Source organism: Somniosus microcephalus, chromosome 15 (genome assembly GCF_052327205.1).
Source record: "Somniosus microcephalus isolate GS21.2 chromosome 15, FLI_Smic_1.0, whole genome shotgun sequence".
Taxonomy (NCBI): Eukaryota; Metazoa; Chordata; class Chondrichthyes; order Squaliformes; family Somniosidae; genus Somniosus; species Somniosus microcephalus.
This window is the reverse complement of record NC_141001.1, coordinates 43658251-43685147: the sequence shown is the minus strand read 5'-3', so window position 1 is coordinate 43685147 and position 26897 is coordinate 43658251. Positions and strand designations below refer to the sequence as shown.

The 26897-nt window shown below is 44.3% G+C and overlaps 1 protein-coding gene across 2 annotated transcripts in view; it reads left to right on the top strand.

Annotated features, from left to right (window-relative positions):
- The window catches only part of LOC147106674 (voltage-gated potassium channel KCNC1-like), a 394337-nt gene extending 367765 nt beyond the window's left edge, over window positions 1-26572 (top strand). Inside the window, exons 2-4 of one of the 2 annotated variants that reach the window (XM_086007702.1) lie at window positions 17132-18065; window positions 21435-21632; window positions 25631-26572. In XM_086007702.1, coding sequence (XP_085863828.1) covers window positions 17132-18065; window positions 21435-21632; window positions 25631-25695 — 1197 coding nt within the window. In that variant the 3' untranslated portion in view covers window positions 25696-26572. Of the gene's footprint in view, window positions 1-17131; window positions 18066-21434; window positions 21633-24844 lie in introns of both variants that reach the window. The other variant, XM_086007701.1, reaches the window with a different exon arrangement.
- The last annotated feature ends 325 nt before the right edge of the window (window positions 26573-26897 follow it).

Here is a 26897-nt window from a genome sequence, read left to right as displayed (position 1 = left end):
CAGAGACTGTGTGCTCTGGAATGAGTATATCACTCGTTGTCCTGTCAAAGCCTCTCCACCAGCTAGGCTCAAGCTAAGAATTGATGGAAGACTCACCACCCATCTGGATAGGTGTACCTACAACAACACTCAAGAGATTCAACATTATCCAAGACAGCGTAGTCTTCTTGATCAGCTCCCCTGCCACAATAGCTTCCTCTCTATCACCAGCACACTTTGGCTACAGTAATGTTGATCTCCAGTGACCATAATTTGGTGAGATTTAAGGTAGTCATGGAAAAGGACAAAATAAAGATTCTAAATTGGGGGAAGGCCGATTTTAATATGATAAGGCAGGATCTGGCCAAAGCGGACTGGGATCAGCTACTTGTAGGAAAATCCACATCAGAGCAGTGGGAGTCTTTCAGAAAGGAAATAGAGAGAGTACAACACCAACATGTTCCCATAAAGGGATGTAATTGCATTGGAGAGGGTGCAGAGGAGATTCACCAGGATGTTACCTGGGCTGGAGCGCTTCAGCTATGAAGAGAGACTGGACAGGCTAGGGTTGTTTTCCTTGGAGCAGAGAAGGCTGAGGGGGGACCTGATTGAGGTGTAAAAAATTATGAGGGGCATAGATAGGGTAGATAGAAAGGAACTTTTCCCCTTAGTAGAGGGGTCAATAACCAGGGGGCATAGTTTCAAGGTAAGGGGCAGGTGGTTTAGAGGGGATTTGAGGAAAAACTTTTTCACCCAGAGGGTGGATGGAATCTGGAACTCACTGCCTGAAAGGGTGGTAGAGGCAGGAACCCTCACAACATTCAAGAAGCATTTAGATGAGCACTTGAAACGCCATAGCATACAAGGCTACGGACCAAGTGCTGGAAAATGGGATTAGAATAGATAGGGCTTGATGGCCGGCGCGGACACGATGGGCCGAAGGGCCTCTTTCTGTGCTGTATAACTCTCTATGACTGTATGGGCTGGATTTTCATTCAGAATTCGGGAAGGAGGCGGGACTACAACTTTTGGGTTGTAGTCCCGCCTCCATCGAGATGTGGCCAATCCACGCGATTTTCACTTGATTGGCCTTGTTGAGCCTGCCCAGCGGGCTCAGCATACCATTTAAGGGCCACCCGGCAATAGGTGACGTCACAGACGGAAATTTCATCTGTCAAGACGTGTTGACAGATGAAATATCAGTGTTTCACAGCTGCTTGAAGCTGTCAAACATTGACAGTCTTACTTCTAACCCGAGTCCTTCTACGCAGACTCAGTTAGAAATCTCGCCGGCACTTAAAGCTGCAGGCTGTCACTTTTGACAGATCGCAGCCATTCTGCTTTCTGTGCCGGCTGAATGATGGACTCCCGAAGCCTAGAGGAAGGAAGGCTGTAAAGGTAAGTACAGGTAATTTAAACTTCTTTACACACTTTAGACACACCAAACACACTTACCTTTGCACTCATGCACCCATCACTCACCTGAACACCGACATCTCGACCCCTCCAAGTCCTTCAACCTGACGGCCCGACTCCTCTAACCTGGCGTGGTTTGGAGCCGTCGGGAATCCCACATGACAACCTTCAAAATAGGGATTAGGCTAAAAATTGCCTGTTAACTACCTGTTAACAGGCAGTTAATTGGCACTAATCCCTTCCCGCCTCGGGTCGGTGGGTCCCAGTGCGGGGCGGGTACCCACCTCCTTTGAAACTTACATGGAGGCGGATTTTGGGCGGGATAGTGTCGGGACCCCTAAAAGCCCGCCTCACGGCACACTGAAAATCGACCCCAATGACTCTATGAATGAAAAGTATGAAGATTGGTCACTTTGGTGAAGTACCTAAGAGCTGCCATGGAACCATACTCCAGTAAGATTCAGTGAGTTCGAGACAGGAGGGAAGAAATGAGAAGGATATTGGAGACAAAAAGCTCAGTTTGGACAGTCTTCGTGCAGTCTCTAGTCAGTGCAGGTTTACAGGCACTATATTGTCAGTCTTACTGGACCATAAGGACTGGTGCATTGTGGGATTGGAACAAAGTGGTGGAAGCTCTTACTCTCAATGCCATTTGCAAAAGACTATTTACTGGCAGTGGCGCAAAGTATGCACTTACACCAGTCAATCAACTATGATGCTGTGGGTCAAATAAAACAAGATTTTGCACAATTGCATCCGTGACCTTGGAGGTTACTGGCCTATACAGAATAAAACTTGACAGTCTCAACTGATGGCTCCTTAACATTCACCACTAAAATTGGGCAGCTTTCAATGTAATGTTTTAATGCATTGTAGGTGGGATATGTACGGGTTGGTGCCTGAGTGGTCCCCGGCTGTGTATGTCATGCAATTTACATTTCTGCCCAAAATGATAGGTGCTTCATCAGCAAGACAAGGGTGTCTGCAACAGATTTGGGATTATCCACAGGTAGAGTACTCATAGAGCAGTGCTAAATTGAATTACCCCATTAGATGGAGATGAACGTAACAAGAGTGTACAGAATGTTCAGGAACAACAGAATAGATAGGGAAGGAGGGGTATAGCTTTATATGTCAAAGACACCTGGGAGGTGAAGGAAGTAGACTGTCCGGGAAAATAAAAACTACCCAGTGAAATACTCTGGCCTGAAATCTGCAGTGCAAAGAGAACCAACATAACACCAGGGGTTTGCTACAGATTGCCAGCTCACAATTAAGAGGACAGACTACGTGATGAAGAAATAAAGTGAAACGTGAAAACAGGAAGATTGTATTAATGGAGCATTTCAACCAGTTATAAGTTAGGATTTCCCAAGTGACTTAGAGTCAGAATTGGTAAATGTAATGGATGATAGCTTCATGACCCAGTGTTTCAAGGAAGCCACACGAGGCAGTTCTCATCTCAGCTTTATAACATTAACTGACTCTGACAGCATATTGAAATGGAAGTTACAGCACCTCTGGGCGATAGTGACAACAACATGATTAAAGTTCCACATGATTTGGGATTCAACACTGTAGAGGACCAATATTCAGGTATTCAAATTTTAAATAGGCATCTACAAGGGCACGAGTGAAGCGTGCAAAGTCATACTGAGGAGAATGTAAGCCAATTGCACACCTAAGATGAGCAAATATTGTCTCAAAGAATGACCCTGAATAGAGTAATAAAACTAAAATAAAATTAAAAGAAAAATTAATTTCACAATGCCTGCAGAGAAAGTTGAGGGGTACACTGGGAGAATACATGAAATGTCAAAAACATGCCACAAGAGCAATCAGAGACATAAAGAGGGAACTGGAAATGAGTATAGCTGCAGATGGTGAACACCACGGTAAGGAGGTCTTCCAGTACATTTACAGCAAGAAGACAGGAGATGGGAAGCTTATAAGGAGCCAATGGGGATGAAACAGAGTAGGAGCACAGAATAACTGATATAATCAACAAATACTTCCTTTGAATGTTCACTAGGGAAGACTACAGTAACATGCCTTCCATTAATGGAAATAATCCAGGCAGACTTATGGACTTTAGAATCAAAACAATAGGTTCAATCAAGAGGGATAGTATCTATCCCAGCATACTAGGAGAGACTAAGGGGGTTAAATTGGAAAACCCCTGAAATTGGGCATGGGATCGTGGTATGCCATTAACCTGCGCCCGTTCATTGCGATGCAGGCAGCATGTTAAATTTGTGCTGCCAGCTGTTTTACATAATTGCTGCATGCAGCCAGTGCCACCCGCGCTGTTCACTGACTGCACATATCGGTAGGGGACCCAATATCGCGAGTGGCTAGCGCTATTTAAAGGCAGCCTCTGGGCTCTCCTTCTATGGGCTTTCCTTCTCCGGGCTATTCTTCTCCACGCGCTCTTTTTCCAAGCTCTCCTTCTCCAAGCTCTCCTTCTCCAAGCGCTCCTTCTCTGGGCTCTCCTTCTCCGGGCTCTCCTTCTCCGGGCTCTCCTTCTCCACGCTCTCCTTCTCCAAGCTCTCCTTCTCCAAGCTCTCCTTCTCCGGGCTCTCCTTCTCCAACCTCTCCTTCTCCAACCTCTCCTTCTCCAACCTCTCCTTCTCCAACCTCTCCTTCTCCCGGCTCTCCTTCTCCAACCTCTCCTTCTCCGGGCTCTCCTTCTCCACGCTCTCCTTCTCCAACCTCTCCTTCTCCGGGTTCTCCTTCTCCAAGCTCTCCTTCTCCAACCTCTCCTTCTCCAACCTCTCCTTCTCCAACCTCTCCTTCTCCGGGCTCTCCTTCTCCAAGCTCTCCTTCTCCAACCTCTCCTTCTCCGGGTTCTCCTTCTCCGGGCTCTCCTTCTCCAACCTCTCCTTCTCCAACCTCTCCTTCTCCCGGCTCTCCTTCTCCAACCTCTCCTTCTCCAACCTCTCCTTCTCCAACCTCTCCTTCTCCAAGCTTTCCTTCTCCAAGCTCTCCTTTTCCAACCTCTCCTTCTCCAACCTCTCCTTCTCCTGGCTCTCCTTCTCCAAGCCCTCCTTCTCCCGGCTCTCCTTCTCCAAGCTCTCCTTCTCCAAGCTCTCCTTCTCCCGGCTCTCCTTCTCCAAGCTTTCCTTCTCCAAGCTCTCCTTTTCCAACCTCTCCTTCTCCAACCTCTCCTTCTCCAACCTCTCCTTCTCCCGGCTCTCCTTCTCCAAGCTCTCCTTCTCCAGGCTCTCCTTCTCCAAGCTCTCCTTCTCCAACCTCTCCTTCTCCAGGCTCTCCTTCTCCAAGCTCTCCTTCTCCAAGCTCTCCTTCTCCAGGCTCTCCTTCTCCAAGCTCTCCTTCTCCAAGCTCTCCTTCTCCAGGCTCTCCTTCTCCAACCTCTCCTTCTCCGGGCTCTCCTTCTCCAACCTCTCCTTCTCCGGGCTCTCCTTCTCCAAGCTCTCCTTCTCCAAGCTCTCCTTCTCCAGACTCTCCTTCTCCAACCTCTCCTTCTCCAAGCTCTCCTTCTCCAAGCTCTCCTTCTTGGGGCTACTGTCAGGGCTCTCCATCTTTGGCTGCTCTCGGGCTCTCTCCTTTTCCAAGCTTTGTCTGCTCTCTGTGAGTACTCTGCTTTCGTGCTGCACTTACTGCAAGGATCTCTGCTTCACTTAGTGATCAAGCTCCCCAGCACTCGGGAATCTCTGCCATACTCTCAGTCTTGAATCCAGGGATTCCCAAGCACTCTTCCTGGCTATGTCATATCCTACTCTACTCCTCTACCTTGGCCACATTTGTGCACTCAGTCTTCGTCTGTTACATTTTATGCCAACTCCACATCTTGGTGCATATCCCCACTGTAGCCCACCATCAGTTTCAGTCCCAGGTTCTCACTACTTTGTTCCCCTCACTGTGAATCTCAGAGGGTCTCTGATGCTGGTTTTCATCTCACTTTCTACATTTACCTTTGTAATAGAGCCACCTGGTGGACTACTGATGTATATAATAATAAAGCCACGTGCAGTACAATTCTTACCAGAAGCCATGTTGTGCTGTTGTATATATACACTGTGTCTCAAGATATCACAACCCTTGTGTCTCACAATTACCAACTCTCCTGCACTTGGCTTTTACTATTTCTATTTACTGTTACTAGTTCCCTGTACTCACTGCTGCACTTGCTTAGTTACACTATTCTCTGAATGTCCTTCTGCATTTTCTTGGGTGCGACCCTTCTAATTCACTCCCGCATTCCTTAATTAACTCTCTGCCTCCAAACCTGCTTCTGCATTCTTAATTAACTCCCTCCAAACTCACTCCTGCACTTTCTCCGTCATTTCTTCTCTGTGGTCTTCAGTGCTGCCCTTTTATATCTTCTTTTCCATGCTCAGCTTTGCATGCTCGGTGTTACTGCACTCCCGGTCTCACTGAATCTGTTGCTTTCCATCAGTCTTCCTGTGCGCAGTTTTCTCATGCTTCAAAGACGTGATACCACCTCTTACTCAGCTAATTCTTGCTCACTAGCTTTTTGAAAAGATGCAGCAGTCACTCATGCTGCTTCTGAGCACATTGTACTGTGCTCCTCCACTCTCCTTAAACACACAAACCCCCTGGCTACTCAGAACCCTGAACACAATGGCACACTGATACAGTAGAGGATACTGTTCTGTGGCTGGTGCTAAGCCACATTGTTGGGACAGGGTAGATGGAGCTTTACTCTACAACTAACTTGTACTGTATCTAACTAGAGAATGTTTGATGGGGCATTGGGTGCCTGAACTAGGAAGTGTTCCATTCCCCAGCACTAACATTACCCACCTTTTGGACCTTAATGCACAAAAAGAATTATTTAAAAAAGAATGTGAGTTACTAGTTTCAGTTTAGAAATAAAAATGAAATATCAACATATATACTGAATGGTTGCCCCCAAGCAGGACTGGATCAAGATTCCAGCTTGATTTTGCAATGCATAAATGTAAACAATGACTCATTAACCAGTTTTGTTTAAATCTTGGGCATTACGAGTTTTGAGTTTGACACATAAAAGAGTGGCCACCATTTGGAGAAGCATCACGGGGCAAAGAGTGGCCCTCGGCAGCTCAGTCTGATTGTTCAGTGGTGAGACAAGTGGTTCAGGTTGATCAGCATCAATTGTTACTGTCATTAGTGGATGCTGTTCTCAGCAGGCCCCAACTCTTTCAATGACATTGAGCTGTGTGCTTAAGGTGCCGTATTGTTGATTATATTACTTTACTTCAAAATAAGACTTTTCAACAAAAAATATAAATTGTGGATTTTCTGCTCCAATTATTTGTTGCGCCTCATCAAAAAAAAAAGAATTAATTTGAACATTGGAAAACCACTGGGAGATTCCAGGGAGCGGCTTCAAGGTGAACTGCAACTCAGAATGACGGAGCTCAAAGTTCAGGCAGCCAGCAGCAGCATGGACAAGACAACGTTGCCTCATAATAATCTTCTCACATAATGGTTATACAATGGGTGGCTATTCACTGGGCTACAGTGAGGGAGAATATTCACTGACTATATAGTGGGGGATGAATATTCACTTACCCCTCATACAATTTATACAGTCAATATTCTTCCTCTCCTACTTTATAAAGGGAAAATATTCACTGGGTTATAACGCGGGGGAGGGGAGAATATTCACTATAGCACATAGCCGAGGTGAATATTCATTGAGTTATACAGTAGGGAAGGGGAGAATATTCACTAAGTTTTACAGTGGGAGACAGAGAATATTCACTGAGTGATACAGTGGGGAAGGAAGAAAATTCACCAGGTTGGACTGTTGGGGGAAGGGTGTATTTCCAAAAGTGAATTATGGTAAAGGTTTAACTGGGACGTTGCCACTAACGAAATAGGAAAACCTTCTAAAGCTGAGCAGTGCCCTAAGAATACATTCATTTTACAGACTGGACTTCATTACCAGTGCAACTGTCACGCCTACAGCAATGGTATTTATAGCAATGAAAGACATATCATGAGTGAAAGCTTCATGACAGAACCCATATATCAGCGGTGTATTTCTCTTGATCTTTGGGTATGCTGTTTAAAAAATATATAACACCCTCCCTTTGCCATATATGCACGCAATTACAACGTGGTATGGAGGTTCAACACAGAGACCCCTGTTTTATTTCCACATGAGTTCCTTTGTCCTTGTGTATTTGTCAGTATTTGGAATGAAACATAGTGCCATTTCATACCCTTGAGCAGTCAGGCCAAAGATGACAAGGTCAGGTACAAATCAAAGTTCCATGTGAATTAACCTGGCAATGTGCCACACATCAAACTCTGAACAGTAACTCTACTGGACCAGCATGACAGTCCGAGTATAAACTTTAGATTATTACATTGACAAATAAAGTCAATGTAATAATTTAACGACTATACTGGGACTGTCATTGACACTGCAAATGGCTGCCAGGCTGGAATTTTAAATGGTCAGTGAAATAAGCCTTTATTATCATGATGAAGTGGGGCGGGGACTTTGCTCATTATTCAAAGTAAAGTCATAGGTTTTGAAGGGTGAGAATCACAAAGCAATATTTTTAACAGTTCTGGTAACTTTGGGGTTTCTGTCCTCACCCCAAACAGCTTTCAAAAAAGGTTGACTGATTCCTGGCCTCGAATTTCCTTGATGCTGTTGCATCTTTAAAAATAATTTGCACCCACTGCTGACCTCCACAGAAAGTTACACATGGCTTTCCTAGGTCTGCCCATTTGCATTTCCATTGGTGTAGGCATTGGTGTCGAACTGGTGCAGGCAGCTGAACTACCAAGAAACCTCTGTACAGCCTGTAAAAAGACAGTTGAGACGGCACTCATCAGCAGCAGATGGTGGTGGTGGTGGTGGGGGGGGGGGCGCGGGGGGACAAACAGGTAAGAGAGGAACAGTGGCTCTTTCACTTCACTCTCTAATAACTTCACTGCCTGCTGTACCAATATTTTTATTACATCCATCTGTGCCCAGAGGTTATCAGGACATGGCACCAAGCCAACTTCACTCATTCAGACCTCAAAGCCCTCCTGGGGGCATTAAAGGCAGGATAAACATATTTCTAGGTGTGGATGCCACCAAGTCACCCAGAATTATCATTAGTGCCACCCGGAGGAAGGTGGCTCTGGCAGCAACTGCCGACTCCCTCACCCCAGGTGCCACAAGAAGTTCCACATCCTCAGTTGGGCAGGCAGGGTAACACACTGCATGCCTCCTTTTTCTTCCTTGCCCACCCTGGCAGTCTTCACCCACTTTAAGCAACACCCGCTCAGCTAATCCTTCACTGTACACTCTGTTCAAGGGGGCTCCAATTCAGCTTCTTGCTCTATGGATCCCCTCACAACAATTACACAACCCTAAATCCCTTTCATCCACCTTAACAGCCACATAACCCCACATCTCTTACTTCACCTAGAATCATACAGCAAAGAAGGAGGCCATTCAGCCCATCGTGCCTGTGCAGGCTCTTTGAACGAGCTATCCAATTAGTGCCACTCCCCTGCTCTTTCTCCGTAGTGTTGCAGATTTTCCTTTTCAAGTATTTATCCAATTCCCTTTTGAAAGTTACTATTGAATCTGCTTCCACCACCCTTTCAGGCAGTGTGTTCCAGATCATAAAAACTTGCATTAAAAAAATCTCTTCATCTTCTTTTGCCAACTATCTTAAATCTCTGGTTACTGACCTTCCTGCCAGTGGAAACAGTTTCTTTCTATCTACTCTAACAAAACTGTTAGATCCGGGTATCTTAATGTGGTGTCCTTCAATAATCAGACAAAGACTGCAGGGAACGATCAACAGGTGTTTACTGAATGAGGGTTCAAAATGCAACTGACTGTACAGATCACTACTCAGGGCTTATCTACAGGTGTGGTCACTGCCGGTACTACAGGATACAGGAGCTGTAAAAAGTAGTTCTCCCCCTTAAAGGTACTTACACTACAATTCCTCCCCTTTTAGATTAACAGTACCATAACACTCATTTAACAATTAAATATCAAACTAATTACAATTAACACTTTTAACATGCAACATTAACTGGAAATAGTCTATTTATAAATTCAGTCTTTGGGGAGGCTTCCTGATTCTTTCTGGATAACGCCTTTCCCGAGTGTCTCGCTCTTGGTGCGGAGGTGATTCTAACACCCTGTCGTCAGTTGATTAATCAGCTTCCAATGCTATTGTTTCTGAGGTAGATGCGACCTGTACGTCGGGTTCCTCACCAGGTACGTATGGCCGAGACATGGGGTTGACTCGTTCCTGTGACTCTAGGATCTGGTCAGCATGGCATCTCACAATGTTCTCCCCAACATCCACTGTGTACATTAGTGGCCCCTGCCGTGTGCATATCGTTCCTGGTTGCCATTTCTCTGTTCGGTAGTCGCGGGCCAAGACTGGTTGCCCTACATTGAAGCTCCTTGTTGGCTTCTCATTGATGTGCTGGAATTGCTTATTCTCAACATCTCTTCGTACATTTGGTCTGAGCAAATCCAGACGAGATCTCAACCTTCGGTTAAAGAACATCATGGCCGGGGCCTGGTTGGTGACTGCATGTGTCGCATTTCTGTAGGCTAACAGGAAATTGTCCACTTTATGCTGCAGTGGAATGTCGTCATCGCACATGGCCTTTACTGCTTTTTTAAAGGTTTGTACGAACCTCTCAGCCAATCCATTTGTGGCTGGATGATACGGGGCGGATGTGTAATGCCTTACCCCATTCCTTTTCATAAATCTTCGAAACTCTTCGGACACAAACTGTGGTCCGTTATCAGAGCAAATCTGCTCTGGCAAGCCGTTCCTGGCAAAAATGGTCCGTAGGACTGCAATAGTTTTCTCCGTGGTGGTGGAGAACATTTTGATCACCTCAGGCCATTTCGAGTGCGCATCCACGGCTATTAAAAACATTGAGTCCATGAATGGACCAGCAAAATCAATATGCACCCGTTGCCATGGAGATGAGGGCCACTCCCATGGGTGTAGAGGGGCATGTGGTGGTGCGTTTTGGACCTTCTGGCATCCTGAGCAGCTCTTTGTCAGGTCCTCGATTTGCTGATCGATCCCCGGCCACCACACATAAGCCCTAGCAAGGCTTTTCATTTTCACCCCTCCCAGATGACCTTCGTGAAGCTCATTTAGCACTCTCTCCCTTAACTTGGGTGGAATTACCACTCGGGATCCACACATCAAGGTCCCCTGGTATACTGACAGCTGTTCTCTTCTGGATGAGAATGCTGGCAACAGTGAGTCGCCATGTGCTGGCCATCCCTTCACCGTCAAATCATATACCCGAGACAGTGTCGGGTCATTTCGGGTCTCCTTCTCTATACCAGCGTTAGTTACTGGCAAGCATTCAATTATAGTCGAATGAAATATTTCGACAGGATCCACTGCTGGTGCTTCCTCCGCAGTAGGCAGTGGCAGGCGTGATAGCCCATCAGCGTTTCCATGCTGTTTCGTGCCCTTATACTCGATATCATATTGGTGCGCCCCTAGAAAAAGGGACCATCTTTGTAGCCGTTGCGCAGTCATCACCGGAACGCCCTTCTTTGGATTAAAGATGGAGACAAGTAGTTGGTGGTCAGTCAGCAAGGTGAACTTCTGCCCGTGCAGATAGTGATTGAACTTTTTCACTCCCCACACTAGGCTGAGGGCCTCCCTGTCAATCTGGGCGTAGTTACACTCGGCTGAGGTTAGTGACCGAGACGCAAAGGCTACTGGCCTCTCCGAGCCATCCGCGAATTTGTGTGACAGCACCGCTCCAATGCCATAGGGTGATGTATCACACGGCAACCGAATTGGTAGTGCTGGGTTGAAATGAGCCAACACCTCTTTCGATGTGATCAATGCTTTGCTCTTCTGGAAAGCTCGTTTACATTCGTCACTCCACTTCAATGGTACCCCCGTTTGCAGTAGGGTGTTCAGTGGGTGTAGTACGGTAGACAAATTTGGCAAGAACTTATGGTAGTAGTTCACCAGCCCGAGGAACGACCTCAGTTGTGACACATTTTCCGGTGCTGGAGCCTTGACTACTGCCTCAATCTTTTCAGGGGACTTATGTAACCCCTCTTTATCAATAACATGGCCACAATACGAGATCTGCTCCTGGAAAAACTCGCATTTGTGGCGATTAGCTCGGAGCCCATATTCCTTCAATCTAGTGAGCACCTGCTCCAGGTTGGCGAGGTGATCACTGTCATTTTCGCCCGTGACCAGGATATCGTCCAAATAACACTGGGTCCCTGGAATCCCTTGCAGGACTTGTTCCATTGCCCTTTGCCAAATAGCCGGAGCTGATGCTACCCCGAACACCAGCCGGTTGTATTGGTAGAGACCTTTATGAGTGTTGATCGTGAGGTACTGTTTCGAGGCTTCTTCTACCTCCATTTGCAGGTACGCCTGGGCCAGATCAATCTTAGTGAAGCGTTTCCCTCCAGATAGCGAGGCGAAAATATCTTCAATCCGCGGAAGCGGATATTGTACAGTGTGAAGGACTGGGTTCACTGTCACCTTAAAGTCCCCACAGATGCGAACCTTCTTTGGTTCCCCAGGCGTGTTACTCAACGACCTCTTCATTACAGGAACGATGGGTGTAGCCCACTCGCTCCAGTCCACTTTGGACAGTACTCCTGAACGTTCCAAACCTTCCAGCTCTGCTTCGACGGCTGGGCGGATCGCATAAGGTACGGGTCTGGCCTTAAAAGCTTTGGGCTTGCATTTTCCTCTATTTTGATCGTCGCTGTTATGCCTTTTAGTGTTCCGAGTCCCTGCTGGAACACTTCTTGTGCATCAGTTAGCATTTTTGACAGTCGTCCAGGTGTGACGTTGTCATCCTTTTTGGCATCTACAGTCAGTGCTTGTATGGAATGCCAATCTAGCTGTATCTTCCGGATCCATTCACATCCTAGTAGTGGTGGTCCTCCATCTGGCAATACGTATAGGTCCATTTTTGGTGTTTCCTTGCCGTTATATATAACGTTCACCCTTATTTTTCCTTTGGGGTAGACTTTTTGCCCCGTGTACGTCTTCAAGACAATCTTTGTATCTCTCAAGGGTATATGTGAGAATAGCCACTTGTAGTCCCTTCGGTTTATGACTCTTAGGGCTGATCCTGTGTCCAATTCCATTTTCACTTGGACTCCTGCTATCTTGAGCGTGACCCAGATAGTTTGGTGATCCTCCGTTTTGACCACATTATGTAGTTTCAGACAACCCAGCTCCTTGCTTCCGGAGTCTGTATCACTCTTCTGTTCGTCTGAACTACTCTCCGTCACCTTATGTACCTTCTTGTACTTCTCCTGTGGAGATTTCTTGCTGCTGGTTTTCTTTCCCGACCTGCAGAATCTTGCTATGTGTCCTACTTTTCCACACTGTCTGCACACTTTGTCCTTGAACCAGCAATCATTATGGTCGTGTGTTGTTCTGCCGCAGCGATAGCACCTCACTGTTCCGTATGACATTTCATTTGGGCCATATTCTTGTGGTCTCCGTTGTATCTCTGCAGCGCCCCGTGCAGCTGCTTCGTGTGATACTGCAATGCTGAAAGCCTTGTCCAGCGTAAGATCCTTTGCTGATAGAAGCCGTTTCTGGGTTCCTTCACTTTGAAGCCCACACACAAACTTGTCCCTTAAAGTATCTGCTAGTCCCGTTCCAAACTGGCAGTGTTTCGATAGCTTGCGCAGTTCCATTAAATACTCAGCATTACTTTAATCTTTATGCTGGTTCCTTTTGTGAAACTTAAATCTTTCTGCTATCAGCAGCGGTGTGGGGTTTAAGTGGTCCTGTAGGATTGACACTGGCCTAGAAATTGAGTTGACGCCGCGCCAGGGCTTTAGCGCCAGAAATTTAGCGCCGGCGCTAATTCCCTTGCGCGCGCCAAAAATTCAGTAGGGCCGCGCCCAGACGGCTGCCGGCGCTACTGGCGGGCGTGAGTGCCTCCCAATGGGCGCTGAGTGCCGCATTGCGGCGCTAATCCGGCGCTGCGGCACCCGATACGGTGCGGCAGGCTGGGGAAGTGCAGGCCTCCTCCTCCCGTTAAGGAGGCGCTGCCTTCACCCGATCGCTGGCCGTTTGTTTTTTTCAAAAATGAGCCCGGCACCTCGGACAAGTGCCGGGCTTGCAGGCCAGACGCATCTGTTCTGCGGGGGGGGCGGTGGAGGAGTCCGGGGAGGGAGGTGCGGGCAGGCGGCCGGCGGGAAAGCGGCCGGCCGCCGCGCGACCTTAATGCGCCGGCGCTAACTTGTGTAAGACTCGGTTGCCAGAGTATTAGTTGCGGCTGCCACGGGCGAGGCGGCCGCAACTGAATTTCGGCGCTGGGGCCCGTCGGCATGGCAACCGGGACGCTGCGCACACCGATGACGTCATCGGTGCCGGCGCAGCGCTACCGGCTTAACACCGACGGAAGGGCCCCACTCAATTTCCCAACTGGCCATAACTCCGGCGCTAGGCCCTCTAGCGCCTCAAATGCGGCGCTAAGGCTACTCAATTTCTAGGCCACTATGTTTTCAAAATCCTTTTCTAGGCTTCTCTGGGGTTACTAGGTTTCGTAGTAAGCCATACGTTTTTGCACCCATTGAATTCAACGATACCAGCGCTTTCTTGTCATCTGGAACTTCATTCGCCTTGCAGTATACTTCTATGCGTTCGACATATGTCGTCCAATCTTCAACTTCATTGTCGAACGCTGTGATACTGCCACTCTTCGGCATTTTTGGGTGTGGTTAGACTGGCTTAAAATGGCGTCTCCCACGCTTTCCTTTCTTCCCCGCTGCGGCTTAAAATGGCGTCTCCCACGCTTTCCTTTCTTCCCCGCTGCGGCTTAAAATGGTGTCTCCCGCGCTTTCCTTTCATCCCCGCAGTGGCTTAAAATGGCGTCTCCCGCGCTGCTGCCAACGCCGCTCTCGGCGGTCCTCCTGGCAAATGGCGATGCCCTGTGGGTTTCGTGCGCTGCTCCTGCGCTGCTGCCAATGCCGTTCTCTGCGGTCCTCGTGGCAATGGCAGCGCCTCGCATTTTCTTGTGCGCCTCTCTCCCCCGTTGACGCTGCTCGGCCCATGAACACCGGCTGCGCTCTGCTCTCTCTCGCCTCTCTCCCCCGTTGACGCCGCTCGGTCCTGAACACCGGCTGCGCTCTGCTCTCTATCGTTGACGCTGCTCGGCCTTTGAACACCAGCTGCGCCCCGTGTGCTCTGCCCTCTCTCTCTCCCCCGTCGATGCTGCTCGGCCTTTTCTGTGCCGCTCGGTCGGCTCTAGCCGCTGCTGTCCGGGAAGGGTCTGCACAGTACCTGTTGCCAGCCCGTTTCGCTGGACCACCATGGCTGGAAAGCCAAGCCTGGCTCTCGACAGCCTCCCCTGCGATGCCCGTGCTTCTGGACTCGACCTCCTTCCACTGTTCTCCAGGAGCGAATTCCTGGGAGGTCAGGTAGGTTCGAATCTTTCTCGTCGCCAATGTTAGATCCGGGTATCTTAATGTGGTGTCCTTCAATAATCAGACAAAGACTGCAGGGAACGATCAACAGGTGTTTACTGAATGAGGGTTCAAACTGCAACTGAATGTACAGAGCACCACTCAGGGCTTATATACAGGTGTGGTCACTGCCGGTACTACAGGATACAGGAGCTGTAAAAAGTAGTTCTCCCCCTTAAAGGTACATACACTACAAAAACCTTTCATAATTTTGAATACCTCTATTACATCTCCCCTTAACCTTCTCTGTTCTAAGGAGAACAACCCCAGTTTCTCTAGTCTCTCCAAATAACTGTAGGACCTCATTCCTAGTACTATTCTAGTAAATCTCCTCTGCACCCTCTCCAAGGTGTTGACATCTTTCCTAAAGTGCAGTGCCAAGAATTGAACACAATACTCCAGCTGAGGCCTAATCAGTGATTTATAAAGGCTTAGTATAACTTCCTTGCTTCATCTCCCATGCCACTTGGCACACACTCCTGAACTGCTAGCCTTACCCTCATTCGCTCTATTTTCTTGTAGGGGAAATTGGTACAAAATGCCTGCCATAGGCTGGACACTGGAGGGGGGGTCCCCAACCTTAAGTACCTCACCTCCTTCAAGAAGAAGGCCATGGAACATATGGGGAAGAACTCAGCTCTTGCTGTGAGAGATGGCAAGGACAGCGGAATCTTCAAGTGCTAGGCTATATAAATGCATATTGTTGCTGTTACTGTCTAAGAACTGACACCCAAATTTCCTCACCTTATTGTGAAATAAAACAGCTTATCGATTTGTATCAAGCCTCATCTCACCAAGTGTTTGCTTAGTCTTGCTCCAAAGAGATTGAAGAAGGACCCATGCAAAAGATACTGCTGAATCATATTTTTCTCCTTCCTTTCTGTAAAGGATCACAGATCCTTGGAATTCAAGAACCCTGTAGAAATGGGGGTCATTGCTATTGTTGAAGTTTTATCAGAGAGAGAGATACACAGAATTTTAAAACTCTCAAGTTGTACACGTACATGTACTATTCATAACAGTAACAGCTACATCCATCACAAACCACATTGATGTTAGAAAAGGATTCATCAGGATGTCTTTATGGGTTCCTGCATTCTTCCTGTTAGTGCTCTAAACTTCTATGCCATTATAAAAATATCCTGGTGTCTTTGGATGAGTGTGTCCCTCTAATTAATCTGGGTGCAAGGAAACAAGGAGGAGTTTAAGTTAAATGGAACAATTCTATAGCGTGCTGACCACGAAAGACATCTAGAGGTTATAAGCATAGAAATTATTTTGCTTGTGATCTATGCATAAAACTTCTTAAAATAAATGTGTTAATGCCTCTGTTAAAATAACAGATAAAGGACAAGCCTACGAATGTATTAAGCATCCATTTGCTAATATGTTATGAAGCCTTTAATTCAGTGTTTGGCTGAAGTGAAAAAGATAAATAAGGTATTAGGCTGTATTAGCAGAAGGATAGAGTTCAAAGTGAAAAGTTTGGATTACTGCTATATAAGGCATTGGCCAGACTGCATTTGGAATACTGTGTGCAGTTCTGATCACCCAATCGTATGAAGGATATCATTGCTCTTGAGACAGTAAAGAGGCAAGTAGCAAATATGTCAGGTATCAGGAATTTGTCTATGAAGAAAGATTAAGGAAGTTGGACTTATTTTCTTTGGAAAGCAACTTCAATGTGACTTAACTGAAGTTTTCAAGATTATGTAGGAATTGACAAAATTGATCTATGCAAATTATTCACAACAGCGAAGGGTTCCAATTAAAGGGGACTCAAGTTAAAAAATAAGCAAGTTGGGAGTCAGGGGAAATCAGATGGAAATTTTAACATCCAAAAACTTATGGAATAAGTTATTGGAGAAGGCCATTGAAGCAGACAACGTAAGCGGCTTCAAGAGGCAACTGGTTGCATTTCTGAGGAGAAGGGATTGAGGGTTATGAGAGTAAATTCAATAGTCCTATGCTCCCAGCAAGGAGGCATGATCATAGTGAGCACAGATAAGAGATGGAGCAATAACATTGTAGTGCTGATTTTCCGACCCGTTCTTCTTTTAGGCAGGATTCCCTACTGGGACCACAAGGTCACTAAATTTACCCTATGGTGAGAAGGTGGGTAAGTAGGACTGAGAGAAATCAGGAAGGAGCAGGCTTGTTGGGAATAATGGCTTTTTCCAGTTCACAGAAATAATATGTTTTTATTGTTCTGAACTTCTATGCATAATTTTATCTGATCTTCCAATTCTTGCCAGTGACATTCCTGTTCCCTTTTTTTCTTCACAGTACTGCGCTTTCGCTTCGCTTTTCTTCATTCTGGTGTCGATCAGCACCTTCTGTCTCGAGACCCATGAGGCATTTAATCCAATCGTTAACAGAACGGAAATTGTAAGGAATGGAAATGAAACCCGGATGGAAATTATTCAGGAAACAGAAACAGAAGCCTTCTTAATGTACATCGAAGGGGTCTGTGTGGTATGGTTTACCTTTGAATTTCTCATGAGGATCACTTTCTGCCCCAACAAAGTGGAGTTTATCAAGAATTCTCTCAATATCATAGACTTTGTGGCCATTTTGCCCTTCTACCTGGAGGTAGGACTCAGTGCTTTGTCTTCCAAAGCTGCTAAGGATGTTCTGGGCTTCCTGAGAGTGGTCCGCTTTGTCCGAATCCTGCGAATCTTCAAGCTGACCCGTCATTTTGTAGGACTGAGAGTTTTAGGACATACTTTGCGTGCAAGCACCAATGAATTCCTGCTGCTCATCATCTTCTTGGCACTTGGCGTCCTGATATTTGCCACCATGATCTACTATGCTGAGAGGATAGGTGCTAAGCCCCATGACCTGAGAGCCGATAATCACACACACTTCAAAAATATTCCGATTGGATTCTGGTGGGCCGTGGTAACCATGACTACACTTGGCTATGGAGACATGTATCCTCAGACATGGTCGGGCATGTTGGTAGGAGCCCTCTGTGCTCTTTCGGGCGTGCTGACCATTGCTATGCCAGTCCCTGTCATTGTCAATAATTTTGGAATGTATTACTCCTTAGCGATGGCCAAACAAAAATTACCAAAGAAGAAAAAGAAGCATATACCGAGACCGCCCCAGCTGGGATCCCCCAATTATTGTAAATCTGGTGTAAACTCTCCACATCACAGTACACAGAGTGACACATGCCCACTCGCTCAGGAAGAGATTTTAGAAATAAACAGAGCAGGTAGGAAACCTCTTAGAGGAATGTCCATCTGACCCTCAAATGCCTCCTTTGCACCTATCCCTGGTAGTCATTTTATTATCTCAACCAGCTTTGGGTTTCTAGAAAGGCAGCACATTTAAGCCATGCCAGTGTTTTGTATGAAACGTCCTTTTAGTAAGCATGTTACCAAATAGGGTGTAGTCAATCTGGTAAGATCCTATTTTGGAACAATATCATTTGTCATTGAGGTAACCCAATAACACCAGCCAGTCGTGGATTCTTAGTATAATCTGTAAATGAATGGCTTCTGGGAATTTGTTTTAAAGGGAAAAAAATGTTTAAGATTTGTATTCCAGAATGGCTATCAAAGCCTATTATATTTACCTGAAGTTTTTAGCATTATTCATAGTTTACTTGTCATTAATCTCTAGAACTTGGTATTGCTATCTAGCAGGTGGATTTAGGAGAGTCCATGGCCTTGTTTGGTCAACTGTGGGATCAAGATTGGGGGAAAACAATAATCTCTGAATATAAGGAGACGTGAGATTAATGAAGATTTTACCCCAGGCTAAACTGAGGGCTTCAGATTCCAAATTATTTCTCTGGAGCCTAATTACTGGCTCCCCTACAGGAAACTTGCTGCATGAAAATATATACAGGGTTAGTCGTGAAACTCCTAGAAAAGCGGTATAGAGGAGTTTCACAGCAAAGCATATTACTCCGGACCTTAGTTCGTCTTTCTGTAAATATATCTCTGTTGCTCTTAAAAGTCTGCTGTGTATTCTCCTGAAATAACATAGTGCAATAGTACAAATAATATTCTATCTCTGTAACCTAATGTGAGAAGAAGCCACTTTCCCTGCTGTTTCTGAGTGAATTAGCATAAAATAATTGTGCATTTTAGTACAAAAGATGTTTAACTCTTTCAATGAGAGAAATATAGTCACATAATCACATCAGATTAAGATGTTTCTAACACCTATTTTAGTATTAAAATTTTTAGCCTAGAAATTGCTATTTGTGTACTAATGGACGCATTTAAAATAAACAGGGTAACACCTGCATTAACATAGGAGTGTCAAGCAAATGCTTTACGTGTGCGTCTGCTAATATCACAAACAGTAATGTCTTATTTTGTTTTTACAAATAGTCTTCTGAGAGAAAAAAAATTAAAGTATAAACAAAGAGAGGTTAATCCCAGGATATTTAGCAATGAACTATGTTTCTAAAACACAAGAGTTGAAATTACGGTTGGCAAGGTTGTCACACAAATGCTTAATGCACTCGTACCATATTTCTTTCTGCTTTTTTTAAGAGAAGTTAACCAATTAATTTTAACCAATGATCATCGTCAGTAAAATAGCAGAGAGAGGACTTTAAAAGGAGTGCAGGAAGCAGTCATACAATAAGATTGTCAACAGTAATTTCCACCTTACTGACTACTTTTAAGTTCACTGTCTTTTGATGGTGCATCTCTCTTCAGCATGTTTGATATTTCTGCTTTGGTAAATCAATGTTTCCATGGTGATTATCATGTAAACTGCTATCCTGTACATTTTCGACTAGCCTATGGGTACTGCTGGGGTCCTTTGGAAACAAGGTACAAAAGTGACTTTCCACCTGTTGAAGTCAAAGTCATTAGTAATGAGGAACATGGGTCAGCTCCACTTCTAGTCCCACACCCAACGGCATGCCTCATCAATTCAGCCTCCATGCACAACTCCACATTTCCAGTCTAACTCCAATCCCACTCCTACTGCCCATATCCTCATTCACACACTACTCCCAGCCTCAATCCAACCCCACGCAACTCCCAAAGAATCTGATGTCTGATTTTGAAATAATCAAACATCTGGATGTGGAACTCAGTTCAATTCATGAAACTAGCAGTGATGAGAATGATTAGTTGACTACCTCATTAACTGTGCTGTAGAATAAAGCAAATGACTTAATTCCCAGATGAACTAATATTTCTAAGAGTAATGTCTTTGCTGTGTAGGTGCAGTTGCATCTAATTGAACAAAGCCAACGCATAATGCATTTTTTGCACTGAATTTCTGTAGCTAGTTGTCTCCAGCTGGCAACGCTCCCTTTCCCACATGGTGTCCCTGTACTATCCACAAATGGCCAATATATATATACAGACAGTTAAATAAAGGCTAACAGAGAAAGGGAGAGAGAATGAGAGAAGAAGAATCAGACTATTGACATCTTGATCCATAGCAGCCATTCTGTTTGCTGTCTGGCAGCATTATACAAAAGAGATGTTTAATTAATGAGCTGCTACTTAAACTATCCAATTAGGATGTAGCCAAAAACATCCCAGTTACTGAAAGCTGGAGAATTTTAGTCTCTAGCTCATTGTCCTCCTCCAAATCCTCCTACACAGCTTCTTCAGCATCCTTTCTATGCTCTTCACAATATTTGTCATCTTCTTCCCATTTTAATACCTTCCTCATCACTTCAGTATTTTCCTCCACATTTTTCTTCCCACATTCACAATACACTTTGCCATTTTTGCATAACTACACTATTTCACTTACCATATTTGGTGAGCTTTTGGGGAAAGAAGAGAAATGCATCCTTTTCATTGAGACAATGTCATGTGCAAGTGATAAGATGATGTGCTTCAATGCATTTTGTGACATTGGGATATGTGTTTGCGATCAAAGAAAAAAAATTGCTAACACCTTCTTATGAAGATAGTGATCTTGCATTCAGTTGGTAATGGACTTTGTTGAGGGATGCCAGTGGCTGATGGATCAGACTGTTGTGCCTGATGCCACATGGTAATAGGCCTGCACAGATGATTAAAAGCCTTGCTGTCTGTAAAATAAATTGAGCACAAGACTGTGTCAGAACAAATACTACTTACAGTTTCAGCCTACATCAAATAGAATATTAATCTTTGATCTACGGGCATGACCTGATCTAGCCCAAGCCAATTCTGTATTAAGCCCACTGGTCATAGAGTAGCCCCAGTCAATACTCCTTGATGGCTGTCTCCTACTATAGAGATTACATAAAAGTATTCCCTGTACAGCGCATTAATCACAGTAACATGTATTTATATTCCTCTATCAGCCAGTGTTATAGAATGATTTTCTCTGTCTCTCAAAGTCCTGCTCATTCTATTCCATGTACATTGAAGTTAGTTACTTTTCTTTAAAATTATGAAACCTATCTCTCAAATGTTTGGTGCCGTTGCTTACTATATTTGTGTGATTTCATTTGCAAATGCAAAATATTTTATTGGCTGAATGTGCTGCCTCTGGAGTAACTTTAGTAGATTGCATAGAGCGTTACAAAGCATAGATTCTACTAACCTTTAGTAAGAAACGCAAACATAGTACTTAGCATTTCATTCAGCTTTTGCTTGTATATTTGAAGATTTTAAACAGAACGGTGGTGCAGCAAATGCAGCATTGGCAAACGAAGATTGTCCTCATATTGACCAGGCACTGACGCCTGAGGATCACCTCCCCTTCACTCGTTCTAACACCAGGGAGAGGAATGCCAGAGACGGGCCCTGCTTCCTCTTATCAACCGGGGAATTTGCATGTCCACCCGATGGAGGAATAAGAAAGGGTACGTAATACACAGGCAAGATACAGTAACCTTATAGGTATACATATCAATCTGTTAATCTAGTATTGCTAGGATATACAGCTGCATTGGAGAAGGTATATCATGGATTAATAAGCAATGCTTAGCTGTGTAGAGTAATTGTCTATGAAATTCCATAGAGATTTTAGAAAGACGCTAAGCGCCATGAATTAAAGTGTAGAATTTCATTCAAGTCCTCTCACTGGTGTATTGTATATATATATGTATATATATATAGATCTATACATAGAGAGACAGTATTATTCAAACCATACCATTGGTGTGGTATATAGGAGCTTCATGTGCCATTTCTGATGGACAGTCTTCTATAGAGAACATTTAATATGTAAATATAATTTATAAAGTAAATTAAAAGCCAGACTAAAAATTTGATCACAACACTTTCATAAGAAAGTAGCTCGAAAACGTCAGCTAAAATTATCTTTGTAGCAAAGTGTTGAATTTGATTCCGTATTGGACAGATTGGCTAAAGAGTAATTCACTAGTGTGTTTCAATGTCAGCATATTGTTGGCCCGTGGAAGTGTGTTTCTACCAGCATGAACGATGGAAACCTTTCAGCTTAAATCCATCCTGTACGTGTTCCAGTAGATCTGTTCAATGTTAAGTTTTTTGTGCATGTTTGAAATGGAATTGGTTGCATGTCTAGTCTTTAAACGCTTCAATGGACTTCAGAATAGTATCAAATTGGCATCAAAAAGAGGCCAATTCCTACTGAGATGAAAGACTAAAGAGTTCCCGAGCATTCCTTCAGGCCATTCCATACATTATATTGAGTATAATACATTGTGATGGGGCTTAACCTCAGAGCAAACACATAGCAATCTGGTTTCCACTACAGAGATGACACTGATGCCCTACGCAAGAGCTTTCATGAACTTAAATTTGGTAAAGTCAACTGGTTAACCCATTTTCTAGTTAATCACTCATAATAAAATAAATAGCCAAATGGAATGACCTTGGCATAGCTTATTTTACCAGTGCATTGCATTTTATGTTCAGTTAGTTTAATTTTTACACCTTTTCAGTGTTTACTACATTTGGCTTCCATTATTCAGGTCTTACGGAGCTATGTAACTAGAATGGAGTCAACTATTCAATACCTTACTGACGAGGTCATTACACTAATACAAGGCTAACCTAATAACCTCATATTTCTGAGGCATTCACTTTCTGATGCAAGCAAAGGAATTTCAATCACAACCCTGCTATGTGTAAAGCTGTGGCACTTTCCTGGTTTAAAAGTTGAAAATTGCCATTTGGAAAGGGAGTGGGGGGTGGGTAGCGTGAGGGGGGGGGAAGTTGTGGAGGGGTGGTGATTTGCTGATCTATATGCTAGCCTTTCATCTCTGCAACCTGGGTTCAACCAAACCTACACTGTTGGGATGAAAGTCTCCTCTATCTGTCGGCTGATAGATAAAATGAGTCTGCACAGTCTCAATCCACTTCTGGGTGGGAATGGGCCCTTTGCACTAAAATCTATCCCTTATTTGGCAATTTCACAGACTGGAGGGTGTGGGAAATGGACAAAAGTGCTCCTTGAAGTAGGGGCTGTGAGATGTTACTGAAGCAGATTAGAGAGAGTTTTACTTTGCTTCTAATGATACTATACAATACAATACCTGCCCTAGAAATGCTTGATACGGACAGTGCTGAATGGAAAGTGCTGTTTGCTCAGCACTAATATTTCTCGCCTTGACGTGTACAAAATTCACACAAAAAGTTTGATATGAAAACAGTATGTATGAACCTCTTATATGATTTTCCACTAATATCTCTACTGAACCAATGCGTTGCTATGGTACAGTTTAGGTTAATTTCACTTTCCGCCTGACTCCTTTATAGACAAAAGGGTAATTAATAACCAGGTGCCTGAAAATAATTAAGTTGTCTTTCTCATTTTATATTATAATTCCTACCTCAGAAAAAATCTACAACATAACATAGCAACCATTTATTTGCTTTCTGTATTTTTGTTCTCTAATTAAAAATTCTTTTTAAATCAATATTTAACAGTTTAGCGTTGCCCTGTTTAATATGCCTCAGAATATTTGTGTACTACAATTTAAGTCTCGAAAGACCATGTTTTCCATATTGTTCTGGCACGTGCATTCTGCTTTAGAGTCAAGGCTGCCAGCTATAATGGCACCGCCAGACTTGATGTAATTTGATATGGACAACTTTTTCCTCGCCCCATTTAAAAAAAATGCCAACTGCTTCACACGATCAGTCTATCATGAATAATTAATGGTGGCAAAGGAACGCGGGCGCACAGAGTGGTCGCTGCCTATCTGCAGAGATCAGAAGCTGAGTGGAATTGGATTTGGCAGCTGGTTCCGCTTGCAGGCCAGTTAGATTTTTGTTGCTCATTTGCTGCACTGACTTGGAGTATTTCAGTGAAATGTTGCCATCTCAGGGATGACACGAAGGCTTTCATTTTAACTTCTTTAAAAATTCATTCACAGGATGTGGGCATCGCTGGCAAGGCCAGCATTTATTGCCCATCCCTAATTGCCCTTGAGAAGGTGGTGGTGAGCCACCTTATTGAGCCGCTGCAGTCCGTGTGGTGAAGGTAATCCCGCAGTGAGGTTGGGGAGTTATACTTGGTCGTAGCGGTGTGGTAGATTGAGTGGATTGCTAGGCCATTTCAGAGGGCAATTAAGAGTCAATCACATTGCTGTAGGTCTGGAGTCACATATAGGCCAGACCGGGTAAGGACAGCAGATTTCCTTCCCTAAAGGACATCAGCAAACCAGATGAGTTTTTACAACAATCCAGTAGTATAATTTACTCCAAAACTGACTGTCCTGATCTCCTAAAATGGTAAATTGAACCATATTATGACTAAACAGAGATTAATAGCTCCCTGAAACAGAACTACAGTCTGATTACCACAGGGGCCGGCACTATGGACACCATGTCCAACATAACATTCATAGATATCACATCACCGAAGTGCTTTCTTTAGAACTATTGTCTGGTGAAGTAAGGGTTGATTTAGGGAGGTAGAAGCAAGCCCTAGTAACTACTTCTCTTTGTCTTTCATTAACAGTGATACTACTCTGAGCATGCAAGTGCATGGAGATGCTTTATCAGACTGGCAATGATGTAGACTCATCATTATCCATTCTATTGTTGATCCAATGCTGTACTTTGCATTTTTCCTTACATAAAGGTTTTGAAAACTCAAGGAGCCTAAACAACAGAGCTGGCATGAGCAGAAATATACTAAAATTGCCTTCAGTGTCTTCTTCGCTCTACAGCTCTCCTTGTCCATTGAGGCATTCTCCGTCTCCCATACCATCCATTTTATAGCATGGATTAGTAGCTGAGAATGGTCCAAAGCTTTAGTCCTACAGCCTATACTGTCTTGCATAAATCCAGGTAATAAGTCTGAAGATCGCATGTCTCTGGGTAGCACCTTGCTGCTGCTGGTGGTTCTACTGTTGACGTTAGGTGGGACGTGCCTCGGTAGTTTCTAGATGACATTATGCAGGCACATGGCAACACCGGTGGTCCGTATGCTGCATGCGTTTGGTGCATAGAGGTTGTGCAGCTACATGCAGTTCCCAATAATTGATGGTGCGGCCCATTGCTATGGGTGCTTAGTCGTGCAATTATAAATACACTGGCTCTTTGGGAATGGGTAACCTTTATGTCTGTCGCTGCACCTGGTCAACGTTTGAAGGTTTCTTTCTCAGGATCTTTTGAGCCATAGGACCCTGAAGGAGTTCAGGCAAACATGCACAGTTTGAGATGCCATTGCATGGAAGCCAAACCGGTTGCAAGCAATACTCTGTAGAGATCCCAGTTAGCCTGGGTGCATGTGAAGGTCTTTAGAAGAAGGACGCTGCCGCCTCTGCATGTAGCTATAAAGTTATTTAACAGCAACAAAATGCCACGTTTATGTTGAAGGACAGGGAAAGGAAGCTCAAGTATTCACTGTATTCTTTGCATTCAGATTTCTGCAAAGGCAGCCCTGTCATTGCTAAATATATGCAAGCAGGGGCAGTCAGAGTAACTTAATGAGCTGGGACAGAATTGGACGCTCTGTGGGCAATTATCTGCCCACTGGGAACATTTCAAGAGAAGAAGACCCACCTCTTTAGGACAAGCAAAGCTACTCCAAGCCAAACAGGTTTCTAAGGACCATTGTGTGTTACAGAATTGATCCAGAGTTGTTGGCTATTTCTAAAGCCTATTGTTTCTGAAAAAAAACTGTAGAAGATTTGTAATTGTTTGCCAGCATGAACTGCATGTTATAGAAACTGTAACTCTATGACTAACCTTTAAATCAGAAGTTCTGTTTCCTTCCAAACTCCTTTAATTTTCCATAACTTTGATGTAACCATAATGTAAAAGAATTACAGTTAACTACATTTATTTGCAATGGATTGCTTTTTTTTGTATTTTTCATGAAACAGTGCAAGATTAGAGAAAAATATATGTAGGTGGCGATCGGTCATATTGACCACTCCTCCATGCTTCAGATCTCCATCAGAAACAAGCCGTTAAAACCATGTATTCAGAAAGCACTTTTGCCCCTGTCTCTGATTAGGTTGGCATGCTAGTGATCTTGTATTTTCTGGACATCACGTGTATCTCTATGGATATTAACTCTTCATCCAGATGGTATTGGCCTCTTTCCATTTACCAGTGTATATTTCAGACTTGCAGACTCTCAATTAGGAAGTGTGCATTCCATTGAACAGTACCAATTTACCTGTGTCGTTTTCCGTGGCAGGACTGCCGGTCCGAGTCAGCGAATGACTTCACTCCAATTTGGTCTCCTAAAGTTGGAATCAATACTTCAGCACTGTATGCAATTTAGTTCTGAATACGTGCATGCACAATATGATATGCAAAAAAAATCTAGCATGAAATAAATTTTGTATTAAATCATCCTCTGCTTGCACTGTTTGATTTATTTTGTTGTCTTTAATGTGAGTCCTGTACTGATGCATTCACTGTAGTGTCCGAATACAAATAAGGAAGGGTCAGACTGGTGGCATCAGGTGCTTGGCTCATCTCCAAACAATGGATGAGTGATCCACGAGAGGTAGTGCTCCATGACAGGCTGGGAAAGCTGTTACTCATCACCAAAGGTTCATATGCAGTCTTAAAATCTATCTATAATTTAAAAATGTGTTTAATTATGGATTTTATTATTCAAAAGGTAATGTAGCTGTCGAAAGGTGCAGAATCCTTTTGGGAGGAATGAATACTGC